Source organism: Labrus mixtus, chromosome 1, assembly GCF_963584025.1.
Source record: "Labrus mixtus chromosome 1, fLabMix1.1, whole genome shotgun sequence".
Classification (NCBI taxonomy): domain Eukaryota; kingdom Metazoa; phylum Chordata; class Actinopteri; order Labriformes; family Labridae; genus Labrus; species Labrus mixtus.
Window position 1 is genome coordinate 3,517,118 of NC_083612.1, and position 18,218 is coordinate 3,535,335.

The 18,218-nt window shown below is 42.0% G+C and overlaps 1 protein-coding gene across 1 annotated transcript in view; it reads left to right on the forward strand.

Moving 5' to 3' along the window:
- si:ch211-186j3.6 (neural-cadherin) overlaps window positions 1-18,218 on the forward strand; it is a 300,686-nt gene that overhangs the window by 270,228 nt on the left and 12,240 nt on the right. Inside the window, exon 35 of the mRNA XM_061044393.1 lies at window positions 6,619-6,863. Within this exon, the coding sequence (XP_060900376.1) occupies window positions 6,619-6,863 (245 nt within the window). The remainder of the gene's footprint in view (window positions 1-6,618; window positions 6,864-18,218) is intronic.

The window sequence follows — 18,218 nt, forward strand, 5'->3', positions numbered from 1 at the left end:
GCTCTTTTCCACGACACAAAGAGGGGAGTCAAAGTCTCAAAGTTGGGGTGTGGACTGTGCTTTTGATCATTTCTATCTTTTTCCCCAGGCTGCAGCCAATGCTTTAGACAGGATGTTTAATGAGCTTCTCAAACACTTACAAATCTCTCCAGCTGTGCCATCAGACAAGGTTCTGCAACGACTGTATAAAACTGTGACATCATTCATTGGTGATTGATGACTGGCGCCATATTGGAAATACTGACTCTACCTAACTTTCTGACAAACTTACAACAGACAAAGAGGAGGAGCTGAGGCGGGCCTTTATTCGCCTGGCAAACAGCCACAACACATCTGCACCACTAATTCTGCAAATAAATTAATAACTATTTGTCTTAAAATCAAATATCAAAACAGACGAGTTATAAAAAATCCAACCCCATACAGTGAACACCAATTAAAAGAAACAATTGACTACAAATGTGTTTCTTAAACCAGGCTTTGAATATGTTTATTCCTGCTGTTAAAATAAGCACGTTATTAAGGGACCCAATGGGGATACCTTGGCTTTTGCAATCTGCCTCAAGTGGACATTTGAAGAACTGCACTCATTTTTCATCATTTTTCATCAAGTGTTTGTAGCTTTGTCCCAACGTCCATCATTCAACACTCAACCAGCTTCAGGATAACTCGTTGCCCTTTAATGTTGATAAATACAATCAAAAACTTTACAGGGAAACTAATTACAAAAAAATTGGGATGAGAAAATTAGATCTTTATAAAATGATCTCTTTCTGACCTCTGTCTGCTTTATTTTCTGCGCACTTGATTGCCTGGATAACTATCTGTTCCTATAGTTAAATTAACATGTTTTTATGTGTGCCTGCCTGGCTGCTCACTTTTCTTGATTAACACCACAGGTGACTGCAAGCAAGTCTCGAAACCGCCAAACTGCTTGAAGGTCATCGCAATTTACGTGTTTATTCCGTTTATTTTGAAATGGATATCCGCTCTTTGAAAAACAAATGAGCAAGGAAACTCATTTAGCAGCTGAGTCGTGGGCCTGCTGTCACGTAAACTGATATGAGCACTGTGGAGCGGTCGAGTACTGTGGAGCCGCTTCAAAGTCAGCCTCACTGGACCTCATGTGGTGTCACACATTTATTTATTTTTTCATTTATTTATTTTAACTAGCCACTGCACACATGTTTGTGTGTTTAAAGTCACATCGATTTAGAGGGAAACCTCAAAAACATCAAACGAATAAATTGGATCATTTTACAGCATTAACAGAAAAAGGCAAATTTATGTTTTTGCAGGACATGCTGTTTATTCATTCAAGGTCAAAATACAAAACGTTTAAAGATTATTCAAAGATAATGACATTATGGGGGCAGTTAAGGAGATCTATTATCCTCACGCTCACTATTAATGATGTCAGTCTGGGACACATATTGACTAGCGTTGTGAGATATGTAGCTCAAATATCTCATTATTTATTTCATACTGGCGTCAGTAAAATCCCTAATTTCAGCCTCTGCCTGAAACGCTTAATTTCAGTTACTGTCTCTTTAAGGCCCGCCTCCCCACGTGCCCACTTTCCTCTGATTGGCCAGCTCGGTTTGCAGTCGCAGGGACATTTGAGAGAGCTTCCGGGTGGGTGTATCCTTGAAAGAGCAGGCGGGGTGGGCGTGTCCTACAACTTTGCTCCGAGAGACCTGACGTCAGGTTCTGGTAAAGTCTCACCAAGTTCTCGTAACATCTCGTTCAGAGCAGCAGGAAACCACGTCGGGAGATTACGCCAACAACTGCGTATATTGTGTTTAAAAAAAAAACGTTTCCAAGGTTTAGTATGTACATCCAAGACCATAACATTATATGTATGTATTTAAATATGGATCAGCAGAACAGATCTTCTTTAAGGGAGGATTGTTTTGGTTGTGTAGTCACTTATCAGCAGAGCTTAATTGGGACGAGGGGTTTCTTCACAGGTCTTATCCTTTCATTAGATCAAAAGTATCTTGTGTTATTGCACTTATGACTCAGGCAGGTATCAATAATCACTCTCCCCTCTGCTTTGGAGTTTGTGTGGTAAACAGAACCAGAGTCTTCATGGTGAACTCTGAACTAAATTGCAGCTAAAGTTAAGCCAGGATCGACATTTTGCCACAAAAGCCCGAGTGCTCTCTGCTCTCTGTGGTGTCATCCATAATGAATGAGGATGCAGTGTTATTGTCAGTCCAAACATGGCCTCAGAGAGACTTCTCAAAGTTAAAACCCCACCAGAGCCGGCGTTTTTTTTGCAAGAGCCACGTCGCCTGTTAAAAGGCAATGAATAAGGAAGTGCAGCCCATCTGCTCAGACAGTGACTGAGCTAAATGCATCAAATGAGGAAAGGTGGGAAATAATACATTTGCCCATAGCCCTCTGACCCTGTCAGGATGCACTTTTGCTTGATCAACATTTCACATGCACTGCTGTAGGACTTTATGTACGAGGGCTAGCTTGTTTGTCAGATGGAAAATGGGAAATGTGGTCGCTGAAAAGCCGCTTGAAAACTCACAACCCTCTCCTGTGGAAACGGACCGAACCAAACACACCCAGCGCTCTTAGCCACATACAGAAATCTCAGCAATTTTTTCTGCCTTGGAAAACATCAGCCTCCATTCAGGGAGTGCAGCCTTCCCTTTCGCTCCTCTCATCCACTCACCCACATCATCCATCCAACAACTTTTATTTCTGTACAATGGCTCTCGTTCTCGCACTCTGCCCCACGTTTCTCGGTTTCTATGGCTCTCATTTTGCTCATACGACGCTGCGACACACAAAAAACAACCTACCTCAAACATACACACACTCACTGTTAACAGCTCCGCTCCCGCCCTTCCTGCTTACTCGCCTTGTTCTCTTCTCACCACTCGACCTGAGCTTGGAAAATGAGGAGAGCATAGTGTTTGATCATCAGTGTTCAGGGGCAACAGTCTAATAATCAAATAATTACAGACTGCAAATTGGATTTTTCTCCTCTGTGATCAAATTCAAAAACAGAAATAGATTTGTTATATTATTAATATTGTCTTACCAACACAATGTTCACCCTATACAGAATGTGAAGGGAGAATAACGAGCGTGAAATATAAAGATGACATAATAAAGAAATCAGAAGCATTTTGTTTGCCTTCATTCTTCTGTTTTTATTTACGTTTGGTTGAAACCAAAATCAATCTTCACCTCCTTCTTCTCAAACTCGTAGCAGTCACTCATGACCACGCTCATGCAGGTAATAAGATGCTCCTCGTCAAAGCACTGATTCTGTTCGTTGCTAATGGCAAAGATAAGAGGACAAGAAGCGCTGCTGTCTTGCTGACTGACAGACTTCCCATATTCAACACCTACACAGACTCCCACCAGGCATAAAGACTACTGAACACTGAGCCCTTTGTCATGGCAAGAATAATACCACCCACGGTTAATTGCCTTTAAAAATGTTGTGCTTCAAAAGGCTAGGTCTGAGTTTTTACCTCAATCTATCAAGAAAGTCAACACAGAAATGTTCCTAAAATAAAAGTATTTTCTAGAGGAGACCATCTTTTGTTTCTTGGACAAATTATCCGACTTGTGTTGAGCCTCATCACAGAAATAAAATCACAGATCTGGACTCAAACAGCCAGTCTGTCTCAGGACTCTAACGAGGCCGACTTCAATGTGTCTGCATGGTGAAGTGCTGAGAACTGAACGTAAAAACTTCAAATCAATTCTGCTACTGATGTTAAGCTCTGAAGGAAAATCGTTTTACACTTTGTTCCTTCTTGTTGCTTTAATTAAAAAACAGCACGAGGAAAGAAATTGTAGAGAGGCTGAGTGTTAATAAATAATAAGTCCTCGGATAATAAAAGAAATGAGAATCCCTTTCATCACATTCAGCTTATCAAACCAAACTTTGCCTTCCGATGTGTCTTTTGTAAAATGAGTTACATGCAGTATATCTGGATATTTATCCTCAACTTGAGCGCTCGGAGCCGCCACACAAAAAAGGTGGAGCGCTCAGAGAAAAGACGCCGGGCGCTGATCTTTTTATTCTAGGTGGCCGCTTTCAGCTGTGAACGCTCTCTCCTCATTGAAAACAATTGAAAAAAAGTTGCTGGCGCTCAGAAAAAAAATGCAAAGTGGACACAGGGACTGAAGAGAGACAGGAAACGTTAGGAGACGGGAGCAGGGGGGATGACATGCAGCAAGGAGCAGAGGTCAGATTCAAACCCATGGTTGCTGTGATAAGCCTCCGCACATGTAACATAACCGCTAGGCCAGTGCTTCCCAAAGTGTGGGCCACCAATTTTAAAAATAAAATAAATATCACAATAATGATGATTCACCATGAGTCAACCCTTTCAGTGATTAGTAAGGCGTGTCATGACTATTCATGGACATAATGTTCAGTAAACTTCTGTGTCTATCTTGCCATAATATCAAGATAAGATAAAGATAAAGATAAACTTTATTGATCCCCCATGGGGGAAATTATTTTGTTACAACAGCTCAAGAAACAGGAAGCAGGAATATAATCATTAAAGATAACAAGAAGTTAAAAATCAAACATATTTACATCAGTTAAATAAAGGGAGAAAAAATACAATAATAGAATAATACAAGGTATTTACACTTCCACTTGTGGAAAGAGTTATTGTTATTAAGAACACACACAGTGTGGAGCAGTATTGATATGAGTGGTGATGCTGTTAAAGAGTCTGATTAAACAGTCTGACTGCAGATGGAATGAAATGTTGTAATGTCCAATAATTTACCCTTACTGAAAGTTATAGCTGTAGCCATTAAAAAAAATGTATAACGGGCCCCGGAGTAATTTTGTATTTCAAAGCGGGCCGCGGCAGTCTTTGGGTTTCTTTGGGAAAAGCTGCTCTAGGCTGTTGGCAACATAATGTGTAATATCTTCTCTTCCAATGTGTGCATACTATCTTATTGCAGATGCTGTTGTAAATTCATCTGCAACTTTATGCACGGCAGTAAAATATCTAAACATTTTTATAACTCAAGATGAGTTGAATTTGAGGCGGAGATTATTGTTAAGAATGACACAGAGAGAGGAGAGGACGGCTCAGAGAGACTCACACACCGATAACATCCAAAACATCCAACATGCTGCCACTGAATGGGAATAGTCACTTGAGTAGATTTTTCTTTTCATGGAGAATAAAGAAAATCTACTTATTTACGTCTTCTCATTTGACAGGAGTCTGGCTGAAGATACAGTACATTAACCCTTTAGTGTCTCGTCCTGATTGGTTTCATAGTCACAAAGATAAATATCATTACCGTTTTAAAATTAACGTTCCCATTTCACGGTAAAGTTGAGTCAATACTTACAAGCGTGAACGAATCTCCTTATAGACCGGAGGCCGAAACTCATCTCTGTCGTCATCAAAAAATGTATAGCCCAGAGCCGAGTGTGAGTCTGAACTAATGGGCTCATAAAATGTTTGTTTGAGCTGTTACGCCCAAATGAGCTTTTAATTATAGTGGCGCCTTCTGAAGTGAGGCAGAAAATGTGCCCCTCTGTGCATAAAATCATCCTAGTTATTGCCAGTTTCTCTGTCAGCATTTCCATCTCCTCCAGTGTATTCTCTACTGAGGTGAACACATGTGCAATATCACGGATTAAAGGAGAGTAATTAACTTTTTTTTTAGCTGCGGGAAATGGTAATAAACATTTCCAACATGATCAGTTTTATTCCCCCTCTTCCTCCTTTTATTGACAGATGCTTTTATATTTCCTCACAGGGATTATAGAGCCCCACAGGAATGAGTCCTAAAACCCGGAAGTGAGTTAACATTTGAGCGCCATGGGGTCTAACGTCTAAAAGTCAACGGGGATTTTGAATGTGTTTGTGGTTAGACGCCTGAAATAAGGTCTGTGGTTAACACAAGCTGAAGAGATGTTGGTGTTTTGTTAGACCACATAAACTACGTTAGGTAAAACCTCCACTTGTGAAGTTTGAAGTTTTTACGCGTCTTTAAAAAGGCGGTTGCTAACAAGTGGCTAAATGTGACTACAGCGGTCGTCTGGGACATTAAACGTCATCACGCCGGACACAGAGGGCGGGAACTCTCTCACTAGTCGGAGACGTCTCCTGTAGGTTTAATCTTTAGGTTAAGGTGAATATTATGTTAGTAAACTATTTATTAAGCTACGTGGATTAGTTTATCGGAGATCGTCTGAAGCGTGACGTCACAATCATCCGACCGTGGTGTAGTTAGCTTGTAGCATAACGTTAGCTTTTTACTTCTGTCGGCCGCATTAACGCTTCAAACATCATAAAAATGGCGTTCATCTGTGAAGATTATCCTGCTGAACAAAACGCCTACGCTTCAGAAACGTGCGTTTGCCACAGAGCAAAATCCAATGAAAACATCCCATAGGAGGATTCTCTTTAGACCCCGTGGCGATGCTTCTTCCGGGTTGGCCTACAAAAATCTGTCATATGGTGTGTTCTCTATTACACCTGCACGTCATCAAATCTGCAGCCAATCACATCGAGCTGTTTTCATTTCTCACATGATTTGTTATTCTCTTTGTTGACTTTGTTTTCTTCTCTCCTCTGTTGGGAAACACTTTTTGTTCAGGTGTCCTCCTGGCCACATGGTCCGCGTGAACGGGACGAAGAAGTCCTGCGTCTACACCCTCTGTGCCACGCGTCCTTGTCACCGGGGAACCTGTGTGGCACAGTCGCCGTCCAAATTCACCTGCCACTGCCCGGAGGGTTACAGAGGACGCCACTGTGAGACGACGCTGGCCATCTACAGAGACGACGTGGGCTTGAGCTTCAGCTCCCTCTTTGCCATCTGTATCTGCTTCATGGCCTTACTAGGTAGCTACTTCGTCCACTGCATGCTGCATACACGGTTTTGAGGAGGTCAATGGCGAGGCGATGGCTGAATATCTTATGTGTGTGTCTGGGAGTGTGTGTGGGGAAATGTGCATCTTGCTGCTGCAATGACAAAAAGATGGTAAAGAAGCAAAGTGTAAAAGAAAGAAACCACCCAGCACAGCAAATTACTCCATCACTAGTATCATAAAGACTATTTTCATAGTCAAACTGATAAGGGTTGCATCCATAGACTGAAATGAAAACAGCTGTAGTCTCAGTGACATCACCCTACAGTTTGTGAAGTGAACTTCTGAAGCCCATCAATGGCATTCACTATATTGTAACATACTAGGTGGAGCAGAGGCGGGGCTTAAGCCTCCTGACAAACAGCTACATTGCGCCCACCTGTCAGTCAGATAAGCCACACCCTTAATTATGCATAACGTGTAGCCTTCATAAAAACAAAACAGATGAGTTATAACAGAAACAGTGTGTGCTGCTGAAGATATGATCCAGTCAGACCAAATGAATTGTTTCAACCAGGCTGTAAGAAATTGTTATTTCTGAATTTTTGAATGGGTGTGTATGTGACCTCTGGGGCTTTTGCAGAAAGCCTCGAGTGGACAGTCGAGGAACTGCAGATTTTTACACATCCGCACTGACTGGGGGTTACCGCTTGACCTACATGCTGTGTCTCCTAATGTTTTAATAGAAATCCCACTATTGTGACATTTTTTTTTAAAGCTTTCCTCCTTTCTTTGTCCGGACAGTGGCTAGTGTTTCTCTAGTCTTCTGACTACTACTAGCATTTTGTATAGCTCCATCACATCTACACATTCACACACTGATGGTAGAGGCTGCTGTGTAAAGTAACCATCAGTATTAACTAATCCATTCATGCAGCAGCGGGAGCAACTTGAAGATGATATACTACTTTATTAATCCAGCGAGGAGAAATTCAATTTTATACTCTGTTGTTGAACGTTCTACACACATACGCAGAAATACACACACATGCACTGACAGGATCCTATGGGCTAATGGAGAGGTGTCAGAGGGAGTGGGCTGCACACAGCGAGCGCTCCTGAGCTGGTGTGGGGAGAGTTGGGTGCCTTGTTCAAGGGCACCTCTGAAGTGTTCAGGAAGTGAACTGGCACCTCTCTAGCTACCAGACCAATTTAGAGATTTCATCTTTACCAGGATTTGGACCGACGCCCCTCCGGTTTCCGAAGTCCCTACAGACTGAGCGACTGCAGATTAGGGGTTCAATTTCTCCCCTCATTTTGACGTGTGACTGCAGGAGCTGAGGATTGAGTTCCTCGACTTTCTGGTTGAGAAATGAGATTAAAGAAAAGTGCCAAGACACTGAACACCTAGTTGCCCCTGAAAGCAGAACAAACGATGTGTGAATGTGATCAGTTCTGATGGGCCATTTCCACAGTATAGCGTCTTCTGCTATCAGTGTGTGAAAGAATGAATGTCACATGTCGTGTAAATGTGCTTCTTAAGTATAGTCCATTTACTAGTTACCATTAATCATGTTCTTTTTCAAGAAAAGCACACAAAGAAACGACCCAAAAACTAAATATAAAATCATTAGCTAATAAATAAAATTAATGGAATTAACAAATATCTTCTTCTACAGTTTAAGTCAGTCAGCAAGTTGACCTGCAGGGTCAATTGAAGTCCAAGGAAACAGTTGAAATACACCACAGAGTTGATATTAACTCCGTCTCTCTTTCACACAAATGTACTGATCAATACTACCGATTATTAAAATAATGGCGATTGTATGGTTTTAAAAACGTGGTGTCGAAACATTGAGAAGGTACGTTTTGACAACCATAGTGTGAAGATGTGCAGCAAGTTTTTTTTGGTTATTGAGCAAAATCTGTCAAATTTATTTTAGAGTTTTTTGAGAAAACAAAGTGACGAGCTTCCCTTTTTCAAACTGACATGTGAGTGATGCTGATTGAGGATTTAATGAAAGGAACAGCTGATGTGTAATGGATTTGAAACATGCTGCAGAGCCACCATCAGGATCATTGACCTATGAAAGACAGTTAGAGATATTTGACTCAGGACTGGATAGAGTTGTGCAGGTTGGTTGATTTTTTTATTTTTTTTATGCGTGGGAAGGGAGATTTATTTTGTCGACTGACGGATCGGTAGCTGAGATGTCTGGTTTTGCTAAACGTGCAGCGCTCAGTGGAGGATGAGGAGTTTCAGTTTGTCTTTGCCAGTTGTTTGTTTGCTGTTTGTTTCAGAGTCTATAAAAAGCTTCTTGAATCAGAGCCCTCTTTACCTTTTCTTAATGAACTTTATTGTATCGCTCAAAGCTAGTAATGAAACCAGCCACAGTTTTCACTCCAGTCAGGCTTTCTTTGCCGAAAGGTCGGAAAAGTCTCAGAAGGAATCAGAGGTTATGACATAATCCTATAAACTTCTTCTGCTGTTTCTACAAACACTTCCTCTGGCTTTAAGTTGGATGAAGTGCAACTGTACACTTTTATGTGTTTGTCTAAAACCCACTCTCCTCTGTCTCTCTGTGAGTCTCTTCTCACTTGTTGAATATTCATGTGCCTGTACCTTTAGCTCTGTGTTGATATTCCTAAAGGATGCCTCGCAGAGAAAAGCGCCTCGGGCACAGTCGTGCACGGAGAAACGAGTTGTCAGTACAATAACATGTTCCCCTTGTTTAATTTAGGGAAATAAAACAGAACTGTAAAGAGAAGTAAGAGACAGAGCAGACTACAAAAGATGCACAGAGAGAGATCAGAGAAACAAGATCAATACAGGACAACCAGAGGAAGAAAAACAAGCAGGAGCTGAAAAGAGATGACAAAGCTGTGGCGGCGACTTACGCGGCTCGAGAAGGGAGAAGCATGAGAATCATAATGCTGAGAAAGATGGTGTCAATGTCACACTGCTGGCGGCCATGTCTGGTGTCTCATTGGTGATTCACAGGGCACCTGCTCCTCATCATGCGCGCAGACAGACACAGTTCAAATGTTCATTCCTAACTTCCCGTCCTCTCCCCTCCATTCCACATTATCTCCCTCCACGCGCGGCTCTGTGCTCATATTGAATGCGGCATTCGACCTTGATCCTTGCCAAGGCTCAGTCCTGTTTTAAGTGTTAATTACTTGATTTGTAGGCATTCAGGGCGATGTTTACCCAAACCTGCAGAAATTGAGATCAATGCTCCGGAGGCTTTGGTAGTAATTTCAATCGGTAGCTTTTCCGTGCTCGATCGGTCAAGTGTTCCCTGACTCTGAAATTTAAGTAGCAGCCAGAGACTCTTTTTGAATGCTTTTTCTTCAGACGTTGCTCACACAGACTCCAAAATGTTGAAGAGCAAAGAATGAAAAAGAGGGGAAGGAACTCTCCAGACTCCGTCCTAAGATGACGTGGGCTGTTCTTTGAGAATGTTACGAGGATTAAAGACCAAACTGACTGTGAGATAAAAGAGAATTAACTTTTAGAGGTAACAGCAAAAATAACTGGACAACAACAAAAAGAATCATGAAAAGTGAGGATGTGGAGCTGGCTTTAATGCAGCAACAATTCTGGCTATGTGTATTTCATAGCCATGAGGCTGAGGAGAGTTGAACAGCATTGCATTTGGACCCAGTTGGCTGGGTTAGACACTAAACCCCAAGTTGCTCCCACATGTGACGGACTTTCAGTGGGTAGATGTAGTGTGAATGTGTGAATATGACCTGCAGTGTAAAAGTGCTTTGAGTGGTCAGAAGAGAGAAGCGATATACTAGAACTTAGCTCAAGTCCTTTTTCCATTTAAGCGATCCAGGCTGATGCGGCTTCCCGAGCCACTCTGTACTGTATACGACCTTTCAGAACTTGTTGCTGTGTGTCATTGTATTCAGTCATTATTTCCAGGATTTTCCCGTATTTTAAGTGCCAGAAAGAATGATATGGTGGATCACCCTCAGTTTTCTAATACGTCAAAATGACAGACAGCCTTCAGATTGACTGGAGAAGCTAGAATTGAGAATTGAATTGTACAAGCCAATGTACTGTTGGACAGTATTATAGAAATATACATGACATCCATGGTCCTGATCAGGTACTCTAGGTGCTCCTCTGGATGCTCCTATGGGTGCTCCTCTAGGTGCTCCTATGGGTGCTCCTCTAGATGCTCCTCTGGGTACTCTTCTGTGTGCTCCTATGGGTGCTCCTCTAGGTGCTCCTCTGGATGCTCCTATGGGTGCTCCTCTAGGTGCTCCTATGGGTACTCTTCTGGGTTCTCCAATAGGTGCTCCAATGGGTTCTCCATTGGGTGCTCCAATGGGTGTTCCAATGGGTGTTCCTCTGATTGCTCCTCTGGGTACCCCAATGGTTTCTCCCATGCATGCTCCAATGGATGCTCCTCTGGGTTCTCCAATGGGTTCTCAAATGGGTGGTCCAATGGGTGGTCCAATGGGTGCTCCTCTGGGTTCTCCAATGGGTGGTCCAATGGGTGCTCCGCTGGGTTCTCTAATGGATTCTCCAATTGGTGGTCCAATGGGTGCTCCAATAGGTGCTCCTCTGGTTGCTCCAATGGGTGCTCCTCTGGGTTCTTCAATGGGTGGTCCAATGGGTGCTCAAATGGGTTCTCCAATGGATGCTCCAATGGGTTCTCCAATGGGTGCTCCTCTGGGTTCTCCAATGATGCTCCAATGGATGGTCCAATGGGTGCTCCTCTAGGTTCTCCAATGGGTGCTCCAATGGGTGCTCCAATGGGTGCTCCAATGGGTGCGCCAATGGGTGCTCCAATGGGTGCTCCTCTAGGTTATCCAATGGATGCTCCAATGGGTGCTCCAATGGGTGCTCCTCTGGGTTCTCCAATGGATGCTCCAATGGGTGCTCCTCTGGGTTCTCCTCTGGGTGCTCCTCTGGGTGCTTCTCTTGGTTCTCCAATGGGTGGTCCAATGGGTGCTCCTCTGGGTTCTCCAATGGATGCTCCAATGGGTGCTCCTCTGGGTTCTCCTCTGGGTTCTCCTCTAGGTGCTCCTCTGGGTGCTTCTCTTGGTTCTCCAATGGGTGGTCCAATGGGTGTTCCTCTGAGTGCTCCTCTGGGCGCCCCAATGGGGTTGTGTGTCCACAACAAAGTTTAGTGGAGAAATGTCAGCATGGCTAAACACAGATTCTGATTGGCTGATTCTTGACCATATTAATGTTTAATAAGCTGAGCCCTCTGAATTTTCCAACGAGCTTGAATATTAATTTCCCGCTCAAACAAAGGAATATATTTATTACGCGTGGTTATCTTAGTGTAACATGTTTGCAGCTGTGTGTAAATTCCATCCACCTCTCTTCCTTTTCATTTGAGTTTGTTTGTTTTTGTTGCCATTCCTTTCTGTTAGCATTGTTTCTCTGTTTTGTTAATATCATGTATTTCTCTTGTATTGTCATTAAGATCATCGTCTGTGTTTCTGTCAGTTTATTTTTCATGCCATCTCTTTGAATCTATTCATGCTTCTAGATTTTGTAATTGTGTTATTTTCAAAAGAAAGGGGATGTGTGTCTGAAAACTGATCTGCCTTGTTAATGTAGCTTCAGTTAATGTAAAAAAAAAAAGAATCAAGAAAAATAATTGGGAAAATTGGCAGACAAATATAAATAATAGAAAGTTTACATTTCATCTGTTGAGTATTTGTTGAAGTTCACTTATCTTTTTTATTTCTGTATATCCAGCAAAGACGGGATTTGCTGCTTTCTGTGACTCCCTTTATCTGCACTTGGTTGTAGCTGCAAATTTAACAAACGGTTACAAATCAACTGAATGCTTTCTGTAGATCAATATGGAGATGTACGACCATACCAGTGTTGTAGTCGAGTCCGGGAAAAATCCTAAAATAAAAAACTAACCAAAACAATGACACAGACTTTATCAGTGCAAACGTCCGATTCCTCTTCTCCCTCATCTAAGTCCATATGACGTTAATGACTGAGTCCGAGTTAGTGGTGCGACTTCTAACCGTTTAAACACTAAACAATTTTTAAAAAACACCTAAAAAATCGCTAACCATTTAAACGTTAATTTGTTTTTCTCCTAAACATTCGGTAAGGTAGAATGTTATTTGGGCTAATTGTAACGTCACCGGAGGTGGTGTCCCTGTGTTTACCTGTTGAAGGAAATACTTACAATAATTTAACAAGCCGGCAGCCGCCTCTTTGGTGTTACATTTGGTTTAAGGTTTTTTGGTTATTTTCTTTGTTTGTTTCTGTCTGTGCCCTTTGAAGGAGGACAGAGGGACAATGATGAACTATTGAGAGGTCAGAACCTGAAGGATGTTAAACTTCAGTTAAAATAAATGATGAGTTGAATATTATTATAGTTAGATATATAATGTATATTTGTCTAAAACATATTTACAATGTCAGTGGATCAGATCGGAAGACTCTGAGGTGTAGTTTGAGTTAAAGTGTGAGTCATGTATGTGTGTCTTGTTCTGTTCCATCGTTATATTTGTGAGTCTGTGTTCTTGTGTGATTATTGTACATATGTGGATGTTGTACAGACTGAGAAATCTAAATAAAATCTTTAAAGTATTTCACCTCGACCTTAATGGACACTCTATGACGACTATGCAGACAGTCTAGCATGCTCCGGCCAATCACATGCAGTGAAAGATAATGATAATCATCCTTTAGTGAGTATGAGAGTCAGAATCCATCCCAGTGAAAGTATTCATATCTGTAACCATTAGGCTGCAGGGAGGAGCTGTGTGGAAAAATATTCACTTATTGCATTTAGAGAAAAGCTCCAGAATCTGAATCAATTTTATGAATTTATAAAATGAATATCTTGCATTAAAAGTCTGTGATAGTGTCGGAAATCTTGGAAGTTGGAATATTATGCAAGCAGTCAGTTTGCACATTGCTGCCTGTGGTAAATGGACTTGTGTATTTATTTTCCAGTCTTCTGACTACTCAAAGCACTTTTACACTGCAGGTCACTCCTACACATTCACACACTGATGGTAGCGGCTGCTGTCATCAGAAGTAACTAATCCCATTCTCACCGCTGAAGAAATGTGAGCCACTTGGGGTTAAGTGTCTTGCCCAAGGACACATCGGACCGGACTCTACCACTGATCCACAGCCGCTCCATGTACATTCGTTTACCGAAAGTCACCATAGCAACAACATATGTAATGGATGGCAAACTTCTCCTGAAGTCATTGACAAGGGACCTGACCAAAAGGTTAAAGAGCAGGGATTACTGGTGCAAAATAACGCTACAAATCTGAGTAAAGCCATTTTATGAGAGTGTGTTTTCAGAGGGGATTGAGGAGTTTTGAGGGGGAAAAAAAGGCAGAGAATGCAAACAATCGGAAATACCAAAAGGAAAAGAGTCAATTTATCTGATATGATTGAAGTCTTTGTGTGTAAGTGCCTCAAACAGCAGAAGTCGGACAGCGCAGCAGCAAGCTCAGAGGCCAAAGCCCTCTTTAATCCTGACTAAATACAGAACAGACAGCCTCTCATTAAATCCTCCGCCAGATCTGTCCTCATATTCTGCAGAATAAACCCGTATCTCTCCAGCAGTACAGAAAGTACATCAACAGCTCCTTAAGTCACGTGGAGCAGGATGTACTGCCGCCGAGGAAGCCGAAAGAACATTATGATCCACCAGAGCTTTGTGAGTCAAACATAATAAGGCTGATTGGGAAGTCTGCTGTTTCTTCTGAAGGAGGGTGAAGTAGTTCATGTTTACTTCACACTATTATCAGATTGTGAGACGAAAAAGAAGAAGACGACGGTCTAAACCTTCATCCCCTTACACAAACACATTCAGTATCAGTCAACTTAATTAAAACATTCAAAGACAAACGGAACAGATGAGAATGGATTTTTTTAACATTGCATTAGACATGAACATACATATTTGAATTAAGCATTTAATTTGAATCTTCATTAAATTAAATTTATAATCGGGCGTATATTATTGAGGAAAAAGTGTCTTATTTAGTAGCAGTAAAGAATCATACATTTCATATTTCTGTCTCTTTTAAAGTCATACCTGTTCATTCATCAAGCAGATGGATGAGTGGTTAGTTTGCGTGCAAAGTATAAAGGCTGTAGTCCTCAAAGCGTGCGGCCCGGGTTAAAATCCAACATGTCACTCCCATAGACTGTAAATATTAATGTTTGAAGCCTGAGTGACGTCAGCCATCTGTTCCTGCAGGGGGCTCTGGAGGCTCATCGGCAGCAGCCTCCATGCTGGAAATCCTGTCTCAGTCTAACTTTCAGTCAACCTAACGACAGGCTGAGAGCTGGAGCTGAGGCGGGTTTTAAGCCTCTTGACGAACAGTTACACCGCGCCCACCTGTCAATCATGTCAGCTACTCGCCTAACTACGGAGAACAAGTATCGTTCATAAAATCAAAACAGAGACGTTTAAAAAAAAAATCACCCCCAGTGCAGTGTGTGCCAGACCTTTTTGTTTTTTTTGAACCAGGCTGTAAACATGTTAATTTATGCTGTAAAAACAGGCTTTTTTGAATGGGTGTGTATGTGGCTTCCTGTGTTCCTGGAGCCAGCCTCTAGTGGACACTCAACGAACTGCAGGATTTTGCTTTTTTGCATTGGCTTCATTTTTCTGGAGGAAGACCAGAGGTGCTCATTCCCCACGCCCCAATTTCCAACTCAATCCACCGTCCTGTCTCTCCAATAAAGATTAATAAAATATTAATCTTCTCTCATTAGAGGGAGGAAGGCAGGGAAACTCACAATATGTAGCCCACGATAACGACTATGTTACGATACAGGTATTATGTGATAAGACTATAATACAATGTTAATATTGCTCACACTGCATGACCCGATTGTCAGGCACAACCTGAGAGCACACACTGAACTTCTTAAATAAGGAAGCTGATGTTGAAGTCACATCTGTGTATTCAGTTGACTCATATGCACGGTTCAGACACAAACACTTTTTTAAAAAACTCTGTCACACAAGAACTTAATATAGGCTGTAATAATTTTCACATAGTCTTACTTTAAGAGAAAGTCATTTACAAGATTACTGTCATTAAGACGTTTGTGGACTGAACACAGTTGCAGTTCTGTTTCAGTATTTCCAAAAGGATCTCTTACCATGGAGAGCTGCTTTGGGGGATCTGACATTCAGCTGCAGATCGACAATAGAGCTCAATGATCAGATCAGCGCCAAGTGGCTGAGATACAACGAGACTAAAGTGTAGCTCTGGTGACAAGAGGAGAGAGAGCAGTGTGTTAAAGAATAGACAGTTGGATCAATAATGGACCAATGGAGAGAGGATAAGATAAGAGGCGTCTTTACCCTGAGAAAACAAACAACAGACTAAAAGGTAGAGCGTAGAGCGTCCACTTATAGGACAGTAAATGAGCTCGGATAAACTACTCCATGGAGGCCTTCACAGCCCTACCTGAATAATGACATTGAATTAAAAGCAACAAAAATAAACATCTTTCAGGACACATTTAGGCCCAGTGTCCACCTAGCATTTTTTTTGCTCAGAAGAGCATGAAGCGTTTGTGTGCTGTCTCCATGACGACATCCTGTTGCTTGTGTGACCAACACCGCTATTTGAGATTGTTTTTAACCCAGCGGGCACAAAGCAAAGAGGATGTTGGTACAAAACAAGATCTGTAGGAGGCAAAAATACGGGGCATTATCTTAGATTTTAAAAAGAGCGCTGGTGACGTCAACAGCACCTTTCTGAAAAGTTGAAAGATTTTCAGCTCAAAGTGCTCGGAGCGACGCTGGACGCTGCACTCTTTCTCGCTGCTGCTGCAAACGCTCGCTCCTCATTTGGTACAAGTTATAAAAGACGCTAGCGCTTGGAAGAAAACGCTACTTGGACACAGGCCCTTACTTTCCTTTTTTTTGTTTTGGCATGCAATAGTGGATGGATTTCAGTTGTGGTCTTGTGGAAAAACAAACATTCAACACCTGCTAGTAATCAGTGAGTTATACAGTGAGATGCAGTGATTTAAAGCTAGAAAACAATGAAAAACTCTCCCAGCACCTTTTGGGATTACCGCAGGTTATCAGCAGCGTCCTATGGTTGCCGGCCTTAAGCACCCCCGTATGGGTCCAGAGAAGGCGGAGACAAACAACGTGCAGTGAGAAGAAGAGTCGTGATGCATCGATTGTTTGGAGAAAGATGGCTGCAGTAAATAGAGTTATAGTGTGGTGGGGGTAATATCTATGCCGTATTATTGGCGTGTGTTGATGTACGCAGAGACGCTGATCTCATTGCTTGGAAGCTCGGGTATTGATCCTCTGACTGGAAATTCCATTACACGCACACTCATTCAGCATCATTGGAGATGCTCAAGAAACGATGGATTTCCCTGCTCATCATCACGCAGCGGCGGGATGCTGCATCACTGTGTGGGCTCTGCACTCAGTTAAAGGGGCAGTGCAGACGATATGAGAGGCCTCCGCAGGACGGTCAATAACCTATAGGCTTCATCAGGAGGCTTTGTTTCATCTGTCCGCCCCATTTCTGTAAACACCATTTCTCAGGAACGACAGGTTTCTTTTAGCAGAATCACCACCTTGGAGTCAGGACTAACAGATTTAGATTTGTTTAAAGTCTTTATATGTGATTTTTCACACTTAAATATAATAGAAATCAAGTATATCTGAAAATAACTCTGTGAGTCATGACTGTCTACAATGGGTGTAACACCCGAGTCCCACTGTCTGTGATGTTTTCAGAGTTTTCAGAGTCCTATCTTCACTTTGTTTACATCGCCCGGACGGCCGGCTGACTCCTCCCCTCGTGTATAAAAGTTGTTTAATTGAGGGACTAGAGAAAAGAAGAATAACATACTGTACTCACTGCTTAACTGTGTTTCTAGATCACGCTCATTTCAGGTAAATTTACATGCAGTGTGAAGATACGAGCAGAATAAAGATCGCTAGCATTAGCATGCTAACACAACAATGCTCAAGGGCGACATCTGCTGGATCAAAAAATCACATATAAAACCTTTAATCTTCTTAATTGTGTGGCTGATTAGTGTATCTAAAGTATCTGTTAATTAAAAACTGCTCAAGTGTTTTTTTGTTTTTTTTATCACTACAGTATAATCACTTTTGTGGAGTACGTTTTAATTCCAGCGTGGCGCTGATATAGCCGGCGGCGTCTTGCTCCTGTTCCAGGAGGAGCTCTGGGGTTTGACCTATAGTAGCAGGAAAAAGAAAACATGAGAAAAGATAGGAAAAGCCGTGGAACAGAGACGGGGTAAATATACGTCAGGAGGACGAGTTAAGCACAGGGAGCTAGAAAGTAAAAAAAAAAAAAAAGGAGCAACGGTCAAAGAGCCCACGGGGCCTCGGAGGCAGTGTAA